General features: G+C 39.7%; 1 protein-coding gene across 5 annotated transcripts in view; it reads left to right on the forward strand.

Annotated features, from left to right (window-relative positions):
- The window catches only part of rptor (regulatory associated protein of MTOR, complex 1), a 188,051-nt gene that overhangs the window by 23,205 nt on the left and 141,678 nt on the right, over nt 1-23,168 (forward strand). For all 5 annotated transcript variants that reach the window (XM_025908055.1, XM_005470097.4, XM_003447979.5 and 2 more), the window contains 2 exons: nt 1,414-1,516; nt 5,000-5,082. In XM_025908055.1, coding sequence (XP_025763840.1) covers nt 1,414-1,516; nt 5,000-5,082 — 186 coding nt within the window. The remainder of the gene's footprint in view (nt 1-1,413; nt 1,517-4,999; nt 5,083-23,168) is intronic.

Below are 23,168 nucleotides of genomic sequence, written 5' to 3' on the forward strand. Positions count from 1 at the left end.
TAGCTCGTCAGTTATGCCACTGTGCAGTTTTTGTTATTCTTCAGCTCTGTGCAAATGTCACATTTTGTCATTTTAACTGATTTAGCACCATTTAAAATGACTGTTTTTACATTTGCAGTTGTGAAAAATATTTTGTTTTGCTCATTAAAGCTTTGGTAATAGTCAGTAAAATTACTATTCTTCTTGTGCAGCTGCATAACTTGTGTCTGGTAACAGATAGCGGTGATATAGTTTTTTGGTGGCATTTATAAGAGTTTAGGCAGCTGATCATTCTGTCTTTATCTGTCAGAATCCTTTGAGATCAACTCTTTGTGTCAGTGTCTTCATTCAAGCTCATTAGAGCTACAGGATCGAACCATGGGATGTCACAAAGCTTGATGGTTGCTGTGGCACACAAAAGGCACTCTGAGGTACTGACAGGAAGGAGCGAGTGACGGCCTACTGCTGGTGAAATGTTGAATTTGCCTTGTTGGAAGCCTCTACTGCCTGATCAAGCTGATGTGTCAGGTCCTGCCACATAACCCATGGCTCATGGTTGTTCTGCTTTGGTGGCCTGTTTGTTTTTGTTCCCTGTTTTCTTTTTTTTGGTGTTCCCTACCAGTGGTGGTGTCAGTTTCTTTGATGGAAGTCTTCTGGCTTATTTTAATGTATTCGTTCTACTACAGGCCAGTGATCAGTGAGAAATTGTACTTTTAATGGTATTTATAAACATGTCCAATGCATATTTTGTTTTGCAAAAAAAAAAGCAAAGCAAAATATGCATTTACAATCAGCATGCAATCACATGACTCATCCCTCTTTCTACAATAATACAAATAATAAAATAAATAATAAAACTAATAATTACATGGAAAACCACAGAAAATAGAATTGATGGAGAAGATAATAGTTGGGGTGCTATTAGTTATATTCTGTATTTATAGGCATAGCGGGGCAGTAGTTTCACAGCGCGTAGTAGTGGGCTCTGTGTTCTCTCTTACATTAAATATATATAGTGTTCAAAATTCATGCCTGCAGTGTGACCTGTGTGCTGACACACCTCTGAGGTCACAGGTTAGATTCCTTAAAGGTGTGCCACCAACATTAGCTTCAGACTTGGGAATTTCTGGACCAGATGCAGAGAGTGCCAAAGGAAAGAGTACATCTCTTTTCTCAGTAACTGCTGTTAGGTTCCCCCTGGGTGAGACACTTGACCTTCACCGCTCCAGTGGAGCTTCAGTGGCCAGCAGCAGCAGATTGTGGTGTACCGGGATAAAACTCCCAGGATGTACTTGAATACAAGTCTGCGTGCTCATGGCATTTTCTCTCATGAATAAAGATTTAATGGTGTTAAAAATAATCCACCAGCCTGTTTTGATTTGTGCATTGATGAGCCGTGTGAGGATTGAATTGTGTTCTGTGTCTGCCCCCCAGATGAAGACTGTGAGCGTGGCACTGGTGTTGTGCCTCAACGTGGGAGTGGACCCACCCGATGTGGTCAAGACCTCCCCCTGCGCCAGACTGGAGTGCTGGATAGGTGAGTCCACGCAGACACCAAACAAATAAAAGAGACTCGGATGCAACATAAAGAAATGCTCATAATGAGAATTATTGAGCTTAAATGAAACATATGTATTTCACTGAAGGCTCTCACACTGTCCTGCTTCTGTTGTTGGTGTGAAAATAAACAGATTTTTCTCAGGCATTGATTTTCCTAGGTGTGAACGCTGTCAATGATTTTTGGACACACTTTAGATAATATGCATCAAAAACTCAAATGTGAACAAGCGGATATCATACACTAATGCATTCATTATCTCTTTACAGGGATTGTTGCATTATCCAGATTTGCCACGGATAAATTATTATAAGTGCTAAATTTAATTTAGTGCAGCTGTGATTTTTTTACGACCTTAATGACGAGTGTTTACACCTCAGTTTATCATTACAGATGTGGTTTGACACACATCCAGAATATCTTCTGGGGTTTTCCAGGATTATCCATAGTACGCTGATCGGCCTCACTAACTTTTGATGTGTACTCAGTCATCTTATTCTGGAAGCAGGCCTGAAATATGACAGAAACAAGGGTTACCTTAGAAGATGTCTGACGGGGAATGTGTGGAGAGAAAAGAGCGGACAGTAGAGAAAGGTCATAAAATTGAGAGGAGAGATATGGAGAAAAATATTAGTTTTCAGTACAAAATACCTGGAGCGTTTTCTCTCAGGAACAATTTTTAGAGATCTGCCGAGCACTGAGGTGAAGGCCTGTGAAAGTTATTCAAATTGGTAAGCTGACATGGTTACAGTTGGTTTTACACGTGCCATTTTATTAAGACTGCTAAAAAGGTTGCATCGCGACTGTGGCTGCCTGAGCCTCTGTCCTCACTTCATGTCAAAGCTGCAGGTTTTTGTGATTTGAAACCGCAGACAGGCTGAAGCTTGCTCTCCGCTTACAAAATTTGAGCAATGCAACACTTTTGCAGAGTTGTGTGTGGAGAGGGTTTGATAGTGCTTTTCAACGTGGCGCGAAAAAAATCTGAAAATACAGTTTTGTTTTCTAAGTCGTGTTTTTGTTTTTACAAACACTGCCCTCCCTAAGGAGTTGTGTTCTCCCTATATCCAGTATAACCTCTCTGCAGTTCATCAGTGGCGAAATGGTCAAGAAAACTAAAAAAAACCCCCCCAAAAATCAAGACATGCACAGACGCATCGATCAGTTTCTCGAGAGTTGTGATTTCATTTTTAGCTGTGTACTGTTTACATCTGGCTTCAGCCAGCTTTCTGGATTATTGAAAACGACAATTTTACAATATTTACGACAAGTATCAATATAATATACTGGCTAGTAGTTATTTTTCTGTGTTGGTCCTGTACTAGCTGGACTAATTAGTATGCAAAGAACACACTTCATGAGTTGTCCTGTACGTGAATCTTGATTGTCAAAAACCATCCATGCTGCTGCGAGGTTATACGTAGCAGTGTAACACAGGACTGCTGTGAAAGCCACTACAAACATTCGCCTTCAGGATGACTCAAAACTGCTTTGCTCATTTTATTTCTTGGTTTGGTAACAGACTGTCATGAGGTTACATGGTTAAAATAGAATGTTAATGTCATACAGTTATTTCTGTATTGTGTCATGTTGCCATTTAGTCGTGTTGTTACTATCATTACTGTACACGCAGTGATCAAAGGGGATCAAAGGGATCCAAAAACAGCTTTTATTGGGCTGAAACACAGACTTCTTCCTTTTTGGGGTGAAAAATAATTTTGGTTCAAAGAGCAAGGCAGTGTTGTGGTGTTCAGCACTACTGAGCACCATGACTTTTACATGACACTAAAGCTTGAACTTTCACTTCAGGGATATTCTCAAGCTTTCCCGTGGGAGCTAAATTCATAAGGTCTCTGTCACATCGGGATGAAGCAGTCTGCCCTCACCGGAACCACATAATGTGACATAGAACAAAAACACAACCGTCTCCATTGAATGGGAACCTCAAAAAACATTGTTTAGCTCCCCTGGGATTCACTGACTGTTAGGAGTCAGGCAAGCACATTAAAGAGGAAACACAGCTCTTAAAGTTTCTGAAAGTTTTTCAGTGGCTTCTGAGGACGCTGTCGCTCTATAGACCTGCCACTCTGCTTGTGAGAAGCCATTTGGGTGTATGAAATGTTAAAGGCTGGGATGACGTCCTAAAATGCACTCGAGTGTTCATCTGGATGCTTGAGCCACATGCAGATTGGGAGGGGGGGGCAAAACAAAAACCTCACATCTGCTTTTTCTTTCACTGGTGTGTGTGTGGTTTTGTGGAAACCGCCTTTCACTTTGCACCATAGCAGGAAATTGCGATGCCAGTGTATGCAGTATAAACAGAAGCATTATGTTGCAAGATGCATGTTCATCAGGTTCAGAGACGATATTACTGAGCACTCACCAAGTAGGCACAGATGGGATTGAACCCGAGATGAGAGAGCAAGGCCTTGTAATCATAGAGCACCTAATAGCTGGTTAATGATGAGCTGAGCTTTTATGATGTCGCGCTGTTAGTGACAAGTGACAAGTGAACGGTGGTTCTGGACGACAATCTGGGGACGATGTGCGCTCATGCGGCACTGACTTGTTCATCTCTAAGTAGCCACATGCTAAACAGACCATGTTTTCTTGACTTTTTTTTTGCTCTAATGGGACCACAATTTACAAAATGAACATTATGTTCTAGTAAATAATGTTTGTAATGAGACCATAAAGTCCTCATGGAAGTGTTCAAATAAGTGCAGGGGTCTTTTCCCCTTAGACTTTAATACAGTTGATCTTTGTTTTTAAACCAGAGGAGTTGGCCCTGTTAGCATGTTGCTAATATATTAAGTCATTAAAGATACATTCAAAGTGCAAACATTGAATGAAAAGGATTTTATGATCAATACATTTCAAATATTCAAATCTGAAAAGTCGAATTCTTTCTTATTTTTTGTCATTTCTAAACAAAATATTAAATATGATTTGTAAATATATTATGTGCATTAGACATAATGTAAAATAATGCGGGCGTTGTCGTGTTGTAACCTAATGTGAATAGTCCTCATTGATCAGAACAATAATGATTTCATTCTCTGCATATCACTATCCCCTGAAAACCTACTAATACATCTTTTTTTTCCCGCTGAGCAGAATTTGATCTGTCCTTTATCTATATTCTGCTTTTCTTCATGCCGTATTGATTTACTCTCATCAATATTTCAACCTTAGCGGCTGCTGCTATTTTTCCATACTCCGCTTCAGATTTAATAAGAAATGTCCCTTTGATGCTGAAAAGAACTTCCAACAACTTCTCTTTGTACTCGTGGCGTGGCTGAATTCTTAATCACTAAATGTTAAAGCAGTAATTATATGGCTGGTTTGTTAGTTCTACATCGACTTGTGTGGTTTTGCTCAGTTATGGTTATTTTCTTTGCCGTGTGTGTGTCTGTGTGTCTGTGTTAATTGCAGTGTGTTTACACTCTTGTGTTTGCTTCCCAGATCCTCTGTCGATGAGTCCACAGAAGGCCCTGGAGACCATCGGGGCCAACCTGCAGAAGCAGTATGAAAACTGGCAACCCAGGGTGAGTCTTTAACCAACACTGTGACCAAAGACGCAGATTCACACCTCTTCTGTTCAGGATTGAATTAGATAATGAATCAAAATAAATTAAAATAATATCATCATTGACTGATTTTGGCATCCATCAAACCATTTGCACTTTTCTGTTCTTTGAACTGAACAATCACCTACCTTTCAATAAGCAATAACCTCTCAGTAAACTCTTTGAATATTAGATCGATGACTCCTCCACCACCTCCTGGTACTCTGGTATTGATTTGACTGATCTTTGCTTAAAGCTCTGGGAACTTAAACATCAGCTTGTTCATCAAGTTTTCAGACAAAAACATTTCACCGTGCACAACACCGATGAGAAGATGTTCAGCTGTTGTGTTAACAGTAATTCCTAATTTAATGTTCCTGGGTCTAATTTAGAGCGTGCAAAGCTGTTTTCATACATTTCAGACACCGGTGGAAGAATCAGGTTTAAAGTTTCTCACACATTGTACAAAACAGGCGACTCTGTGTCAGTACTGGGGTAGAGCATACAGGAGGGAGCACACACCTGATGACCCCTTGCTATTGTGAAATCTCTGGACTCTCTTCTGCTCTGTTGTCACATGGGCTCAGTCTGACATTACATGTGAAAGCGACAGTTTAGAGGCTGTTTAAAGTTCTCTTTGACTCATTCAGTGTCTAAGAAAACTGAGTCTGGATTTTCTTTTTCCTGAGGTGCTGATTCAGATTTTCTTCCTAAGAACTACAGTTGACATCATGCATATTTATTATTCCTACTTTTCTTAGATAGTTTTTTTTTTAATGTGCGTTAATTAAATTACACCAACCTTTAATAACTTGGACACTTTCTCACAACTACGTCAGCTTACAGGACCTTCTTCCAGTTTTACTCAAATAAGCTCAAAAGAAAGTGTTCAGACTTACTTTACTTTTTTAAATGCAAATAAAACCCAACTGAAAATGACTCGCAGAGTATCCCACTTGGTCTACAGCTTTCTCCGTGCCTGTGTAGGGCTGTGATGTGTGTAGGCCTCCAAAATGTTAGTTCTTTTTCAAGTTGTTGCTAATAAATGTTTAACCATATTTACTTTTACTGAAATTTCTGTAAGCAAAAAAGGGAGAAATGGGAAATAACTCTATGTGTGCATCTCAGAGCTCTGAAAACAAATAAACAGCAGATGCCACACTGGGAGATTCCTGCCTGCAGAGTTAGCAGCATGATGAACTGCCACAGTTCTTGTAGTCTGCAGTGATGCAATAGCTGCAGTAAAGAGTTATAGCGAATCAACTCGTATGAGACCGGTTGGCCAGTCAGTGGAAAACTTTGGTCTTTGGTCTGTGGCTGATGGATGGGATGGGTCGGTTTAATTTTTAGATGCAGACTTTAGATTTGCAGGTCACCACTGTCTGCCCAGCTGTGGGGTTACTCTGTGTCCTGCAGACAGTACTGAAAAGTATTAAAACTGATGGTCTGAACTTCCCCGCTAGCCAAACTCTGTTTTGTCATCATTTCTAAATTATGCATCTTTCTCAGATTTTCATATTGGAGAAATATGGACAACATAGCTGTAATAATCCAGCATCAGTCAACCAAGCAATCAGCCAGTAGAGAACACACATTAAGATAGTATATGAGTTTATTTCAGAAAACATACTTTTTCCAGCTCCTTTATACGTCTTATATGCAGTATGCCAACAAAACGCCCACATGCTCTTGACAGTAATTCATACTTAAAAAAAAAAAATAGATGGATTATGTGTTTTTGTACACTCAGCTGTTCTAAGTTTATATGTGTGTATACATTTATTCGTTCATGCCAGCAGCAGCAGTTGTCCTTTTCCCAGAGCCTCCTTGGTGCTTTTGTCCTCCTCCAAAAATTGGGAACCCATTGGAGCACATGACACTCCTCCAAAGTAAAAGTCTCCCAAAGAAGAATTTTTATTTTCTAAGGAGCAAAAGAGATGGGAGAATAAGTGTAGAGAAACTTTCTCTGTTTGGACAGAAAAAGCAAAGAAGCAACAAAGCAGTGCTCACCATGACAGCAGGAAATCTCATCTTAGTGACTGACTGCGTTTCCAGTGTTTAGACAATGCTCTGCCATTCACTGACATGGATCACCATAATGGTGCAAGCCGCAGCATTTGTAGAAGTTTGATCTAACAGATTTTATTTCAGCTTTTTACAAACATAAAGATCCACGCTGACTAAATCACAAAAGGCTTTTTTTTTCCCCCTTCAGGATGAAATCTAATCCCCCGGCCAATATTTCTAATAAATGCTGCTGATATGTGCTGATATTGGATTATGGCTGACAAATTGGCACCACTGCTTTTGTTGGTGAATTAGCTGAAAGAAGTCTCTGACAGACACGCTCACTTTACCTGCTAAAGCCAGCGAAGCTGATACAGCAGTCTGTCATGAAAGGAGCAATAAATCCTACTTTCAAGGAGGTTATAATGTTCAGCTCGTTGAGCAGGAAGATGCATCTGTTGTTGAACTCCATAAACTGCTCAGTGTTTTTCTGTCCAAAGTAACCTGTTATGAAAATATGATTGCATATTTAAATTAAATATTTCAAAAAAATAAAAACAATGCCATGTTCTTTTCTCAGTGTACACTTCATGGATCTTTACGTATCTAGCTATTAAATGCTCGATGCAAGTCTTCCTGAGGAAGACCTTAGCAGCGGGATTAGTGAAAGTTTTTGGTACCTTAAGCTGTCTTGTTTGCAGTCTGCTTGTGGTCCTTTACATGGATTGTGTGGAGAATTCAATTCAATTCAATTTTATTTATATAGCCCTAAATTACAACAACAGTCGCCTCAATGTGCTTTATATTGCAAGGTAGACCCTACAATAATACATACAGAGAAAAACCTAACAATCATATGACCCCCTATGAGCAAGCACTTAGGCGATAGTAGGAAGGAAAAACTCCCTTTTAACAGGAAGAAACCTCCGGCAGAACCAGGCTCAGGGAGGGGCGGGGCCATCTGTTGCAGCAAGAGGGACTGCATTTTGCCAACATTCAACTGTAAACTACAAACAAGCTTTTTATTAGCTTTTTATAAACCACAGATATCCACTGACTTCGCAACAAGCCCCGCAAGCCCTGAAATTCGGACAATTATCTCTAGAGACAAAGTTATCTGATCAGAGTTTAAGTTCAGCTCACCTTGTGATCTGTTTAGATCTTTCCCCCAAAGGTTTTTTGCAACATTGGTAATATCTGGTATATAAACTGTAGGAAACTGTGGCCAATACTGAAGAGGTTGGACACTTGTAGTGATTATATGGTGCTGATGTGTGGCATCATTTCGAGAAGCTGTCCAGGAACTAAAATCACGATGTTATTTCAGCTGGTTATCTTTTCATTTTAATATTTGGGGGGGATTAACGTCCCATGCATGGTAGTTTAGTGTTAGCAGTCTTTTACTCTCCTATATATATATTTTTTTCTCTGTTCTTCTTCCTGAAAGACAGCCATTCTCTGGAGAATGACTCCAAAAAATAAGCAAACACTTGAAATTTGATCTGAGTGCTTGAGCTGAGTTGCTTTTGGTCTTATTGGGTTTGAATTCGATTTCAAACCACCTGCGAATATGCTTTAATCTGCTCATATAGTTTTGGATTTGATCATGGCCTTTTTTTTTGTTTTCTGTTGAGACGTGGTAGCAGAATGTGAACATGGCCTCCGAGGTTTGAACAAGATGGAATTTTTTTTCTCTTTTTAGTTTCTCTTTTTGCTCAGGTGGAGATGCCATGCTGAAAAAAACCAAGATAAAAATGAGCCAGTAAAACAAATTTGGTGCTATAGTATCTACAGAGGATCGAAATTCAATTCATCCTGTTGTCGTGTTGCTAAAACCCTACATGCCTGCCAAAAAGCATCACGAGGCGGTAGAAATAAAAATACAACAGTGTGTGGCTGTTTGGTAAGAGAGTTCAGAAGTAACACGTGTGGTAAGAGGAGGGTGGAGGAAGAAACGTCCCCAGAGACGGCAGCTGAAGGAATGTAGGCTCGGGCTTGGTTGACCTGAGAGGTCAGCAGCAAATGGTGGTAGGAGTGCAGGAGGAGGAGTGGGAGGGTGAGAAAGCGGTTCCTTTTTCCAGCCTGAGGATTCACAGCTCTGCAGCTCCACACTGGAGTGCAGCTTTCGCCAACACACCTTACATAAAGCGTTGACAAAGCAGTCAATTAAACTGCAGTTATTACCTGCTTTGTGACAGCACTGAGAAATTGTGTAATAACTTCATTTCGGATGAAACGAGATGGGGAATATTAGACCAAATGAGAAGCCATTTTTTTTCCCTCACCCCCCCCCCCCCACCATTATCCCCCCATCCCCATCATGTTGATATGTAAGAGCAGTGTTCGCAACAGTTGAGCTGCCCAGGGAGTTTAGCTGTGCCAACCTGCTGTCACGAATCTGTTTCTCTGTTTGCTTCTGTACTCTTAAATTAACCCTCATGGACACAAAATGCACAGAGAAAGGCAAACTCTGTCCTGGCTGCTGCCCACTCACTTTCTCTACCAACTCAGCCCACTCTCTCTTCCCTTAACATCTCTCTCTCTCTCTCTCTGACCTTTGGTTTTCCACTCCACCTCAAATCAAGATTCTCCCGTGTCCATCCTTATTGTTGTCTTCTTGTTTTTACCATTCTTCTTCGCCTGTGGAGGTTTTTTTTTATTCATTTGAGTTTTTCTTTCTTTTTTTGTGCTGTCTGCTTTCCTTGCACTACAATGAAGAAAAGACATCCTTTCTGCTTGTTGATGGGTTTTGCATAGTAGGATTCAGATTATCTGGCATCCTGTTAAACAGCCTCTGCAGGAATTTTGAATAGTTGAATGAAGTGAAAGGTGCTTTTTGGCAGCAGTTGTATAGTTTTTGTACCTATTGGAAGTTTCTTCCTGTTAAAAGGGAGTTTTTTCTTATTCTCATTTAAAATGTCTAGCTTTTAATAAATAATTATCCGAATCTTACACCCAAAGTTTTAATCTGATGTAAAATGTATAGAAGTCCATTACTGTATATAGTAACTGTTAAGTCTAATATACCCTAGTAAGCTATAATACTTTTTCCTTTGGGAAGGTACCATCTGTGCAGTCTGCAGTTGAATCTATTTAATTATTCTTGAAAAATAATCGATTTCTGTGCTTTTTTTTCACACTGCATCAAATTAAAGTTGATTATGTCGATTAAGCATCATGAGGTGGAGGGTGGGCGGTTCCCTATTTTTTTTATTTTATTTATTTTATTTATTTTTTTGCTGGGAGTTTTAGAACCCTATTAGTTAGGTTGCTTACTCTTTAAAATACCAGAAAAGGGAGGATGGAGTAGGTTTAAGTTTATTAGATTGGTCAGTGTTGCTGAACTATGAAATATTTTGGGTGCAGTGTATTTTTTACATACAGGTATAACAGAATAGCTTTAGTGTTTTGTTTTGTTTTAACTTGAGTATGAACTTATACAAAAAGCAGCAAGATATTAAAAAAACAGTTTTATTGATTAAAAAACACACTATATCGGATTCATATCTGTATCTGCAGATATCCAAATTTATGATATCGGTATCGGACATAAAAAAGTGGTATCGTGCCATCTCTAGTATGTATTATTGTAGGGTCTACCTTACAATTTAAAGCGCCTTGAGGCGACTGTTGTTGTGATTTCGCGCTGTATAAATAAAATTGAATTGAATAATTTATTCATATTGAATATTTTTCGACAGATAAATTGCTCCCCTGACTAAGAACAGCTTTGCACCACCATCAACCAGAATCTGCACAACCTGATGGTTCCACTGTTGCCTCACAGCAAGAAGGTCCTGGGTTCGAATCCCCCATCCGGCCAGGGCGTTCCTATGTTGTGTTTGATTGTTCTCCCGGTGTCTGCATGGGTTCTCTCCACATACTTCTGCTTCCACAGTCCAAAGACTGTTTGTGGGTTTAGTTTAATTGGTGATCCTTAATTGGCTGTAGGTATACATGGTTATTTGTCTCTCGGTATTGCCCCTGCCAGGTTGGCAAACTGTCCAGAGTGTACCCTGCCCTCTCGCTCTATAGCACCTGGGATAGGCTTCAGATAAATGGAATATTTTTTTAAATTTCCCTTCGCTTGCAAACTGTCAGCCTTCTTTGTTTTTTGATAATTCTTCACTTTGCTTTTGCACAGTGCTGTCACCACCACATGTTTGTCAGCCATCTTTGTTGAGCATCATCTTTTTCTTTTTTTTCTTTCTCTGCTGTCTGGGCTTCTATTGACTGTGGCTTTATTTTGTTATCTTACAGAGCTCAGACTGGATTCAACCAAGGACTCCTTTTGTTTCATAGACATGGCATCAAGAAACTAGAAGTTATGCGATACCTTAGTTTTCAGTTTCTCTTTGAGTTTTCTCTCTGTGTTTGCCTCGTCTGCTCTGCTATTCCCTTTCAAGCCTCACTTGTTCACTTTCATTTTCTCTGTGCACGTTACCCTTTTTTCTCTCCCTGTCCTCTCTGTTATTTGTCTGGGAATCTAGTTTGAAACTCCCCCCTCTTGACTTGGTGGTTGTTTGTTATCTAGATGAAAAGCGATGTGCTTGTCTTGTCAAATGGGCTTCTCAAAGCCAGCACATTGTTTCTAAATTGCTGAACATGTTGCTGCTGCTAAACAGGTTCGGTATTTTTATCTAGCTGCATGGTGTCCTCTCATGCTACTCACTCTTTGGTTTGCTCTCCTTCCTGGCTACAGCTTGTGAACCCCTGCCGTCCACTCGGCTACCCCTCTCTTGCATAATGTATCACTGAGCTGAACCTCAAAGACTTTACTTTGATTAGATTTGCAGTCTTTTCTTATCACCCTGGAAACGCCAAGCTACACAGCTGAGGACGAGCACAAGTGAAGGGTTTCTGTGTAGCTGCTAATGATGCAACACACTTTGCAGGCTTGAGTTATGTTACATTCTTATGTTGTATTTTTAAAAGGCCATTACGGTTTCCTTTAGTAATGACATAGTGAGCATGAGCCCGTGGGGCACCTGTTGTGCCAGCTTTTTTTATATTTTACATAAGTAATGCCAATGCTACGATTGGCTACATATATTTCTGTAATAGCAGAGCAACGGTAAATGTTCTTCTCTTGTGTTCGGGAAAGTTATTTTTATCCAATCGTCACAGGAAATTTTGCCACATTGCCAGAAAATAAAAATTTAGTTCCACTTTTTCAGTGTGAGGATTTTAGTTTGTCACGGAGGATACTACTCAGTCAAAAAGTTGTGTAATATCTTGGGGAACTTTCTGAAATGTGATAGACGATCTTAAAGATGGCTTTGCGTTTAGAGTTAAAGAAAGATTGAGTGGAGTTAAAGGATCGAGCATTTTTAGAGTTTAGTTCCCTCAAGATGTGTTGAAGCAGTCGTAAAAAACCCCAACAAAAACCCTCAGACTTGAGCCTGATTTATAATCCTGTATTGATATGCAGAGTCTCCCACCCTGTGCCATTGTGCCAATAAAATCTGCCTTTCTTATGGCTTCAACTGGAATGCAGTCTAACGTGTAACCAAACATGCCTTTTATGAGAAAAGTGGCCTATTTTATGCTGAAATGGGAGCAGCAAGTTTCTAAAAAGGCTATGAATGTGAGTTTTATACTCTTATATAAAAAAAAACCAAACAAACAAAAAAAACGTAAATGAGCTGCTATTAAAAGAAAGCACCGAAAATAAAATGGGGGATATTTTGCGCACACATGAATAAAAGGTGTCTCTTGAAATCTTAGTTTGCCTTTTGGCTTAAAGACAACAAGGTTAAAAACCACTAGGGTAAAGTGCATACACTCGCCCTCACTCGAGGCCACTCCTCCCTGAGCCTGGTTCTGCTGGAGATTTCTTCCTGTCAAAAGGGAGTTTTTCCTTCCCACTGTCGCCAACATGCTTGCTCATTAGGGCGTCATCTTATTGTTGGGGTTTTCTTACAGTGTGAATGTGCAGTCTGAACAGCATTTTATTTTATTTTTTAAATTAAGCTCAAGACAATTAGGTAGTAACTGAATCTATGGAACAACAAAGGGGACAAAGATGACACATTAACAGCTGTTTTTGTCTCCCTTGGAAGGAAGCTGCCTTTTCACATTCAATAACAGAAACTGAACCACAGACATGTTCAGCTGCTGAGGGAATTTCCAGAAGTGACATGCCCATGTGACTTTAGGCAATCACTGTTTGCTAGAGTTTGTGGAAGTGGCATCATCAGCTCAACACTGTGAACGAAACCATAATTATAATTTTCCAGCCAAACAACCAGTGAAAAGTGATATATTCTCTGAGGCATGTGTGCCGCACTCATCATTGTGGTCAGTGTTTGCCTCTGTTTGGTGTTTGATAGAGTTGAACAGTTCCCCATTCTTGCATGGGTTAAGTTGTGTCATGTGGAGAAAAATAAAGCAAGGCAAAAAAAGAAAAACAACACAAATCACGTGAGGATGACGATGTATATGGATTTGCTTGGCCAGCAGTAGGGAGATGTGGTTTGTTCACTGTCTGCTGACAGTGTATTTAAGCTCAGCATATGACTGGGTGTCTCAGTAAATTGGTAAAAATTCCCATTTTAAAAACAAACAAAATAAGCATTTTGGTTTTTGAATAAAAAAAAATTACTTGGCTGTTTGAGGAAAAGTTAGTTCAACCTTTTATTGAATTGGTGGTTATAGAGCTTCAGTAGTTGCTCTCGAAGCTTTCTAATTCAGTAACCAACACCATTCTTACACTACATTATTCCCTTTGAAGTCTATATCTTCATATATAAAGCACCCCGAGGCCATTGTTGTTGTGATTTGGTTATATAAATTGAATTGAACTGAATTGAATTTCACATCAGTTGAAACCCATCCGAGTTCTCCTGATGACTAGCATGTATGGGAAGCTGTACTGGGAATACCGGCAGGCAGAAACATTCCCAATTACCTCTCCTTGACTTCCCTCATGCACTCAGTCCTGCCGGAGCCGGCTAGAGAAAACCATTAGCCTATTGGAAGAAATATGAACATCTACCATTACATCTGGACAGTGTGCTTATGAGGAAGGCGACAGTTTGGAGACAGCACTCATCTTGTGTTAATGGTTAGGAGGTTGACTCTAGATACTGCAGAAGGGTTGTCAGCTAAGCTTATAGGTTGGACACGAAATGGGATGAGGAGTGCTTTGTTTTTTTTGTGTTTTTTTTTTTTGGTGAGTGAAGCATTTCAGTTTTATTGATTGCTCGTTCCTGGAAAACAAGTAAATTTATCATTCCTTTTAAAGTAGCATGTTCTGCTCCTAAGTGTTTTTCAGAAGCAAAGCTGCTCTATCTTATCTACATTAAAAGGAAGGCGGCAAAGTGAGAGCAGAGATGTTTAATGCACAGATCTCCACAGATGAGACATCTGAAGGTTGTATATTTTGCTATATTGATGGTCCGATTTGACGCTAAAGTGTCAGTAACCATTGATGTATTGATATGTGCGTGTGTCCCAATTGCATCACCACATCCACCTGTACCCAGCGCCTGTTGTTGCCCGTTTGGTCTTGAGAGACGAGACAGCTAACAGAGTGGAGTATATATTTGTAATTCTATATCACATAGAAACTGGAGAAATAAATTTTCTGCAGATGGATGATGAATTAAGGGGAAAAAAGCTACTTTAATAAATTCTTGGAAGATTGAAATGCCACTTGTGGTCAAAAAGTTCAGAGAAGATGGATCCAGAAGAATAGTTTCTGGGGTTGTGGACTGTGAATTCAACCCCCACGTTCACACTGTCAAAATGGACTTCTGCTTTAACCTGTGACTGTTGTGTGTGCCACGCTGTGCTGTCTCAGAGCCCGTTGAAAACATAGAAGGTTTTTCTTTTTTGGCCACGCCAACACAGCCTTCAACACCTGGACCACTGGTGTGATTTCACTCACTGCAATACTGTCAACTTCCCAAAAATGAAGAAAAATTCAAATAGAAGGGTTTCTGTTTTGACACACTGGAGGAGATCGAGTCCCCATCGTGGAGGCAAAGTGGGACTTCTACTGACAGGTCTAAGTTTTAAACCAAGACAGGTTTCAGATTTTTATGAACCTCTTCTCAGAACCTTTTCATCACACCTCCCGTTCATAGTGGAGTATCTTTTATAAATGGTATAATTCTTAAGTTATAGTGCCATTTACAAAAGTATAATTCTCTGTTTGGGCATGTTACTATTATAAGAATTATTAGGATCATTATTAATCCTTTACTCAAACATGTTTTCTGTGGTCGATCTGTGTATAAAGGTGTTGATAGCATGAAAACAAGCAGATGCATAATACAAATATATATGTTCACAAAATGATATATGATACATTATATATGTGTATATGTATATACATATGTACGTGTGTGTGTGTGTGTAGTCATTTAAAATAATCTGGCCAAGTGAAAGTATGTAGCTGTAGATTTTTTCGAAAGTCATTTCATGTGATAGCCTGCATCCTACCTGCGAAAACCTGCTATCACAGACAGGATAGCTGCACTGGTGTCCCATGCAGCAGTCATGAATGGATGCTGCTGTCTCCACAGTGAGTCACCTCTTCGTGTTTGCACTCATTGAGCTTGAGTGTATGCAGATACTAATGATGAGTGTGTGACTATTATTATTACATCCTGACTGCGTAAATGTGTATGACCTAGTGTGTGTGTGCGCATGTGTTTGTGCTGACATTATCCATTTAGAGAGGATGCAGAGCAGGAGGGGACAACACAGGAGTCCAGGATGTGACTCAGGGGACAGAGATTAAAGATACAGCTCCCTTCATTCATATTTTTAAGCAGTATGTAAAATGTGCTGCTGTGATGGCATGTGCATGCCAGTCCTACAGCCTGCCAGCTGAACAGAGTGCAGGCACCGGTTCATGGGTGTGCTCAAGGACAATGGTACAAATTGTGGGCAGATCCAATCAGCGTAGTACTTCTTGAATTCCTACTTTAGCGAAGCACAGCAATGGCAAAAACCAGTCGTCCCTGAAGACATTTTTGTGACTTTGCAAGTCATTTGAGTCACTTCACTGCCTCACACTCTTCTTTTCCTTCTCACTGATGATCCAGAGCCTGTGTCTATGTTTCTGTTCTTTATTATTAACATAGCCCTACTCAGCCAGCCGTAGCTGCAATATTAAATTCAAAAGCCCTTTTGTTCTTCAAGTGGCTCTCAAAATTGTCTCTAGAGGAAAAGCGTTTCACATGGAGTGCATTTGGTCAAACATTTAACTTGCAGCATTCCTTCCTGGATTAAAAGATGGTCAACATGGTTAAAAAGCATCAGTAAACAGATTTTACCCGTTTGATCATTGTGATTAATAACTATGTTAAGATAATCATATTTCACTGTGAAATGTTAAAATCCATCCATCTGTTCTTTTTCTGATACTTGACTGGGTCCAGGTCATAATGCCCAGACCTCTCTCTCCCCAGCCTCCACCTCCTCCAGCTCGTCTAGGGAGGGGCAGTGAGGCCTTCAAAAGCCAGCAGAGAGACGTAATCTCTCCACCTCTCCCTGGGTCTGACCTTAGGCCTCGTCGTAGTTGAATAAGGTCCTAGTGCCCTAAAGCACCCCTCTGATGCTCCTCATCATATCTCGAAGGTTCAGCCCAGACAACCTTTAAATGAAGCTCACTTTTGCAGCCTGCAAAATTATTCTTTTGGTTAAGTGCACTTCATGGCCATAGGTAAGGGTGTGAATTTAGACTGACCAGTAAATCCACAGGTTTGCCTTTGCTCTCTCTTTACCACAATACTCTCCTGGCTATTGTGGTAAAGACTGGCTATAATGCTGCACCAGTGGGTCCATCTTAGTTCTAATGATGGAGCTGGGTAGGGGATATTTGGCCAGTATTCGAGAATGTTTGGCAGTCAGGTCTGTCTCTGTCAGTAACCATCATCTGTCAAGTATCTGTGGCATGATCTTTGCATTCACTGCCCTGGCAAAGAATTGTCTATTTACATGACAATTACCTTAGTCTGCATTTTGCACAGAGTCAGTTGTTCCACATAGAGATGAATGCACGTGCGATGTTGCTGAAGATCTTCAGTCATGTCGTGAAGAGAGAGCCTCATGTTTAGTTATTTTAAAGTGCAGATACTACACTTGGAACATAGACACATTTTTCAGATATCAAATCACATTGCAGTCAGTCCTCAAATGTGGGCTCTTCACTAATCACATATATGTTAAATCCATGAGTTTTTATAGGTGTCAGACTTTCTAATATTACTGTTTTTACAGTACAAGCCACATTTACTGTTCTCTAAGACCAACTCGTAGATCAGGAGCAAATTAAAAACCTTTCTGTGTTGACCCGTTTTAGGGTCCATGAGTCTTTTTTGTCCGATCTCTGCAGTCCCTTTAAAATGAATAAGTAGGTACATACATATTTTTGTGTCTTGACATCCAAAATCCAAACTGGAATTCCCACCACCTCCAAGGCCTGCTCACATGTAGCTGTCACAAATGACTGAAAATACAACTTGATGCTTCCAGCTGCTTTCCCTCATTCATTTATGAGGAGGCTTTAAGGCCCGGACACAGGAAGATTTAAAAATGTGAAATTTACATCTAGTGCACATCTGCTTCAGAAGCATTCTCATTTCTTCCTCTGGCGTGGATGACGGGCTGCCTCTTGGCTCGCAGCTTTGTACTGGGGACCTCTCCACATAAATTCCATTGAATGCATGATCGAGCTGGTTTGGACATTTGTGCTTTTACATACAGCTCTGCTGGTTAATGCCTAGAAACGTTCACTGACTGTGTGAAAACAGCTGTAGATTCAGAGCTTAACCATTTTGGTTGGAAGATCAAATGTCCCTGTGTAGTGCGATGAGTTTTTTAAGCTTCAAATTAAATACTTGAAGGTTTGCAGCTCGCCAGGCTCTCTGCAAGATGCACGTCTCTTGGTGAAGTAATAGTTTAATGGTTGAAGATTTCTGGCTGTCTAACAGATTCTGGCTCAGTCTCGTGTATGCACCACTGGAGATGAATGTCACCTTAAAGGTTATCTTAGCCTTTCAATATACTTTTGCTTCCCTTTCAAGGATAGTAGCCCCTAAAGCCAGAATATTTTGTACAAAAAGCTGCCTTTTGCCGCAGCATTACAGTTTGCTACCATTGCCAGTAGAGCATGTGTTGAGACTAATGTCCTTAATGAAATTGCACCGGCATACAAAAGTTTTGTGACACACATGATTAATTATGAGAAGTTTCCATTGAGAGTGCTGTTTATATACAGCAATAAAAAGTCACTAGTAATTTTGAGTTTTTTAACAACAGCTGAGTAAAAGTTGAGAAGCAGCTTTAGGCCAGACTAATGGATTGTAGGTAATGAGCTGTTTTTCAGTGAGCGTGATGTATATGTGGTGTTTTTATCATTGTAAACAATTGGGCGTTCAATACAGTTAGCGTGCGTGAAGTTTCTTTTCTCTTTTGATAGGTCTGAAAATTACCATACTACTCAGTTTAATAATTATTTCTCCTAAAGTGGCTTCAATTAAAATGCGAGTTCTTCTGATTATGCACTCAGCAGATTGTGATATCTGTCTTCATGCCCCTTCGGTCATTAGTGCAGAATAGAAAGGCGTTATGTCACATTAAGACATAGCTGTACTGAGAGTACTCCGTCAGCTGCTACCCAGAATCCTTCACTTTAAATCCTGTGCCACTATCAGTCAACCCCACTATCCTTCTCTGTGACCCTGATTGTTTCTGAATAGCTGGACCTGCACCTCTTATTCTGCTCTAATTAGTGGGACAGCTGTCTGTATAAATAATTGGTGTCCCCTTCTACCCCTCAAGTCTTAAGCTAATGGTTTTCCTGTCCCTTCTTTTACCCTCTAATGGTTCACTTTCCTCCTGTGGTTTCCCTCTGTCTCAAGGCAGTGTGGGATATCTATATCAACGACCTGAGTAGCGATGGCCCTTTTAATGGGCTCATTTTATAACATCCTTTCTGCTTCACTGTCCATGTTAAATGAGACTGCAGTTAACCCCTGTTATTTAAAAAAAAACAAAAAACCTGTTTCGTGGCAGACGACAGCTGCTTGTTAGAGTGACCCGATGCAGAGGGGTAGGGTAGATTTTATTTCCTTTTCCATGTTGATATTCAAACACTCGACAGGGAAATGTTCAAGTAAGTGACATGCCTGCTAGTGTAGTGCTGTTAGTCTTAAGTATTTATGAGGGTGAAGATTGTTGATAACAGTTGTTCTTTTTTAAAATATTAATTTAAAATTAATTAAATAACAAAAAGCAAATCTGCAAAAAAAAAAAAATCACTTTGTACATTTCTTAGTAAGGTAATAATGTGCAGCCACCAATCCAGCGCCCAGGGAGCAGCGTGTTCAGACGGTACCTTGTTCAGGGGTCCCTCAGGGTAACCGTTCAGTGGATTTGAACCCCAGACTTTCCGATCATGGGTTGTCGAGTGTAAACTTTGCTGCAGATAATAATAAGACATATCTTAAAATGATAAGCTGGTGAGTCTGTGTTATGATGATCTGCCAGCTTATCTGTAACTGTATCAGAAATGTCAGCTATGTATTACAGTGTAGTTTTACAGTGGACCCACCTCAGCAGCAGCAGTCCAAGCTGGAACGTGAAGCCTCCTTTCTCATGTAATTGTTAAAATGTTAGCTTATGATTTCAGTTTAACATAACTAGGTTAGAATATTTTTAACATGCTGCAGATATTAACTTAATATGTTTGTTCATGAATAATTTGGGCTGTGTGACAGACTGTGGCAGATTATTGCACACTTTAAGACCTAAACTGGGATATTTTCCACACGTGTCCTTTCTCACTGCAGGAAATGGGCTGCTTTGTTCACGTTTGCACTACTGAAAATACTCCCTGTGGTATAGGCACGATCTGATATCGTCGTGTTGGTGGTGTTCCCAGATCATCATACTAAATGTTGTTCCAGGATCAACATTTCAAGTGACCAATCAGAATGTTGTGACGTCATACTTTTGCGACTTCGGGAAAAACCGCCGTAAAACAAAAAACTGTACTTAAGCTGCGAGAAACTGCCTCTGTCCGCCGATCAACGGACCCTGACCCTAACCCTTTAATAAACGGTAAGCAGAACTGATATTGTCCTTGCAACATTGGAATTTCATAAATGCACGAATGGCTTGGCACGCAAAAGAATAACGTCACGACAGTGTGATTGGTCACTTGCAATGTTGAACCTGGAACAACATTTTCATGATGATCTGGGAACAACACCAACACAACGATATCAGATCATCCGTGGTATAGATGGGGAGATTGCTTCCCTACACCGCACTCGGTACATTACAAGCACTACATCCACACTCAAACCAAGCTTTTCTGTTGAGTACGCATGAAATAAGTAATAAATTCATTTTACGTACTTACAAAAAGATCCCAGTAGGTATACTGACTCTGTAACTAGTTTTGTTTTGTTTTTTTATCCAAGGAAATACATTTTCTAGCTTTATTATTATTATTATTATTATTATTATTATTTCATTTATTTTTTGTCTATCTTTTTTATTTTATTTTTTCCCCCCCAAAAAAGAAGATTATTTGAATTGTGACCAACGGGTCAACCCCACGTTATTGGTTTTCTTGTATTCTGGATTTGAGCACATTTAAAAGTCAGAGTCAGAACTTTGAATTGCAAAAAGTAGAATATGTAGCACTTTTTTTTTTTTTTTTTGCTGTAGAGGATAAAAAAGAAAAACCTCTGGGGATGAAATCTTGATATGTTGAATAGGCTCTGACTCACAGATCTTTTTTTTCCTGAATAAAACACAACAGTGAAAAGCTTATAATAATGTCTTGCATGGCCTTGATTCTCCAGACAGCCTGCAGTAGCTAATCTAAGCCTCCGCCTCTGGAGTCTCTGAAGTTATGCTTTTTGTGCTCGTTATGTTGAATGTGTATAGAATTATTACGCTTGTACTTTTACACTGACTGACACGTAAAGGAATAGCAAAATGTGAGAACTGTATTACAGCTTGTCCTAACATGAGAGACAGGAAAATCCTCCATAAACCATAAAGCTCAGCCATGCGGAGTTGGACAGGGTTTCTTTATTCTTCCCTGTCCCTTGGCATCATTAAAAAGGAGGAAGAGCCTTTTCTGGATTAAAGGGGCTTGTAGTCTGCCACAGACTGTGGACAGTTGATCATTATACATCTCTTCTGCCCTCCACTACACCACTTTCCCTCCTTCCATTTTAGGCTATTTTAGGCTCTATCAACACTAAAGTTCTTAGCTCCCTGCTCCTGTCATTTCTTTCCTTACCTATTCCCACTTCAGCCTTTGTCTCATTATATCACCTCCCCAACGTTTTCTTCTTCAGTGTCAAATTTCTCCCTTTCTTGAAATTTGAAATTTAATTAAAAGTACTTGTAAAGGAAAAAATTATAAACCTTAAGTGCCTCAGAGGGTGAAAGTATGTGTGTAAGAGAAGAAGAAGATAAAAAGGGTGTCCCCTGTTTCTTTATTTTGCACAAATTAGCATGAGATGGACCATGAAACCCAATTACAGGGCCGTAATGCTTTATCACTATCACATAGATAGTGATGAGTGAGATTGGGTTTAATTTTAAATGCATGCACACCTTCCCTGTAATAGCAGGGATCTTGATGTGTGTGATCATGAAGGTGTTTCCCTGCAGAACCACGTGCAGAAACCTCAAAGAAATCTCTCCCAAAGAAAATAAGAGAAAGATCAAAAATCTGTCTGAACTTTCTGAAGCTCTAAATAATTCAACACTCAGACATTTATCAGATTAACATCACACTGAAAGCACTGCATCAAAGACATTCTGAAGATGCTCATCCCCATTTTTGTATTATCATAAACTATATAAAAGATTGTTGTTCCTAGTGCCTTTAAAACTGCATTCTTTACGGCTGTCAGCAGAGGGCGACTCCTCTGGTGGTAAAAAGATGGATCGTATTGAAGTCTATGAAAAATGACGGCAGTGCTCACTTGATTTATGTCCTCAGTAAACACTCAGTTGTTATTAAACCCAGCATGATTTTCATTTTTGTAAATTATCGCCCTAATTCCACCAAACATTTACTTGCAGGCAGCCAAGTATATTTGCATAGTATGACTGGCAGCAGTGACACTCCGAGACACTTCAAGATTTCATTGTCGATACCACTTATCAATTCAATTCCTCGTTGATGCTCACTGGGTGTCATTAGCTCCGCTTTGTGAATCACCACCATCATTAAACAGCATATCAAAGATATTACATTCATGCAAATTGCATTCTCTGTGGTCAGATGTGTTTGCGTGTTGAAGGTATTTCCCCTCTTTGTTGTGATCAGTGTTGGGGTTATTGCAAAACATAACATTTGTGTATCTATGCGGTATGCTACTTAATATTTGTTACACAACTCGTTACATCACTTTTACGTTTCACCGTAAAATGATGTGAAACTCGCTATCCCAATGAGGACACATGTGATCTTTCCTTTAGTATTTAGTTATGAACACGAAGCAAAGATGAAAAACGGCACAAAGACCCTTGAAAGCAATCGCCACGGTGATTCTACTGCTGAAGCATGAGCAGGTAGAAACTGAGGCTGCAGCCTAACTGCTCATCACTTTGTTAGCTGTTGAAGTTCAGGCTCAGCATTCGCTCAGCTTTAACATCAATCTGGGTTCTCGGCTAGCTTAATGTTCACATACTGTCTGTGCAGATGTTTGCAAATAACAACTCCAAAGAATCATCATTGTATGAGTGTGCGGTATTTTAATAGATGGATTAGAAACTGCAACAAAAAGAATAAGATGCTGACAGTCAAAATGTAGAACTGAATAGAATAGAATAGAATTCAACTTTATTGTCATTGCACATGTCACAAGTACAAGGCAACGAAATGCAGTTAGCATCCATCCAGAAAGTGCTTTAGCAATAATATAGATATATTACAGAATATGGATCTATTATAGGTATGTTACAATGTACAAGGTATGAAGGTATGTTATGAATATACTATAAGTATGTACAGGCTATGAATAGGTTATACATATGGTTAAAAATATGAAAACTATACAGATTGTAGA

The sequence above is a fragment of the Oreochromis niloticus genome, linkage group LG6 (assembly GCF_001858045.2).
Source record: "Oreochromis niloticus isolate F11D_XX linkage group LG6, O_niloticus_UMD_NMBU, whole genome shotgun sequence".
Lineage (NCBI taxonomy): Eukaryota > Metazoa > Chordata > Actinopteri > Cichliformes > Cichlidae > Oreochromis > Oreochromis niloticus.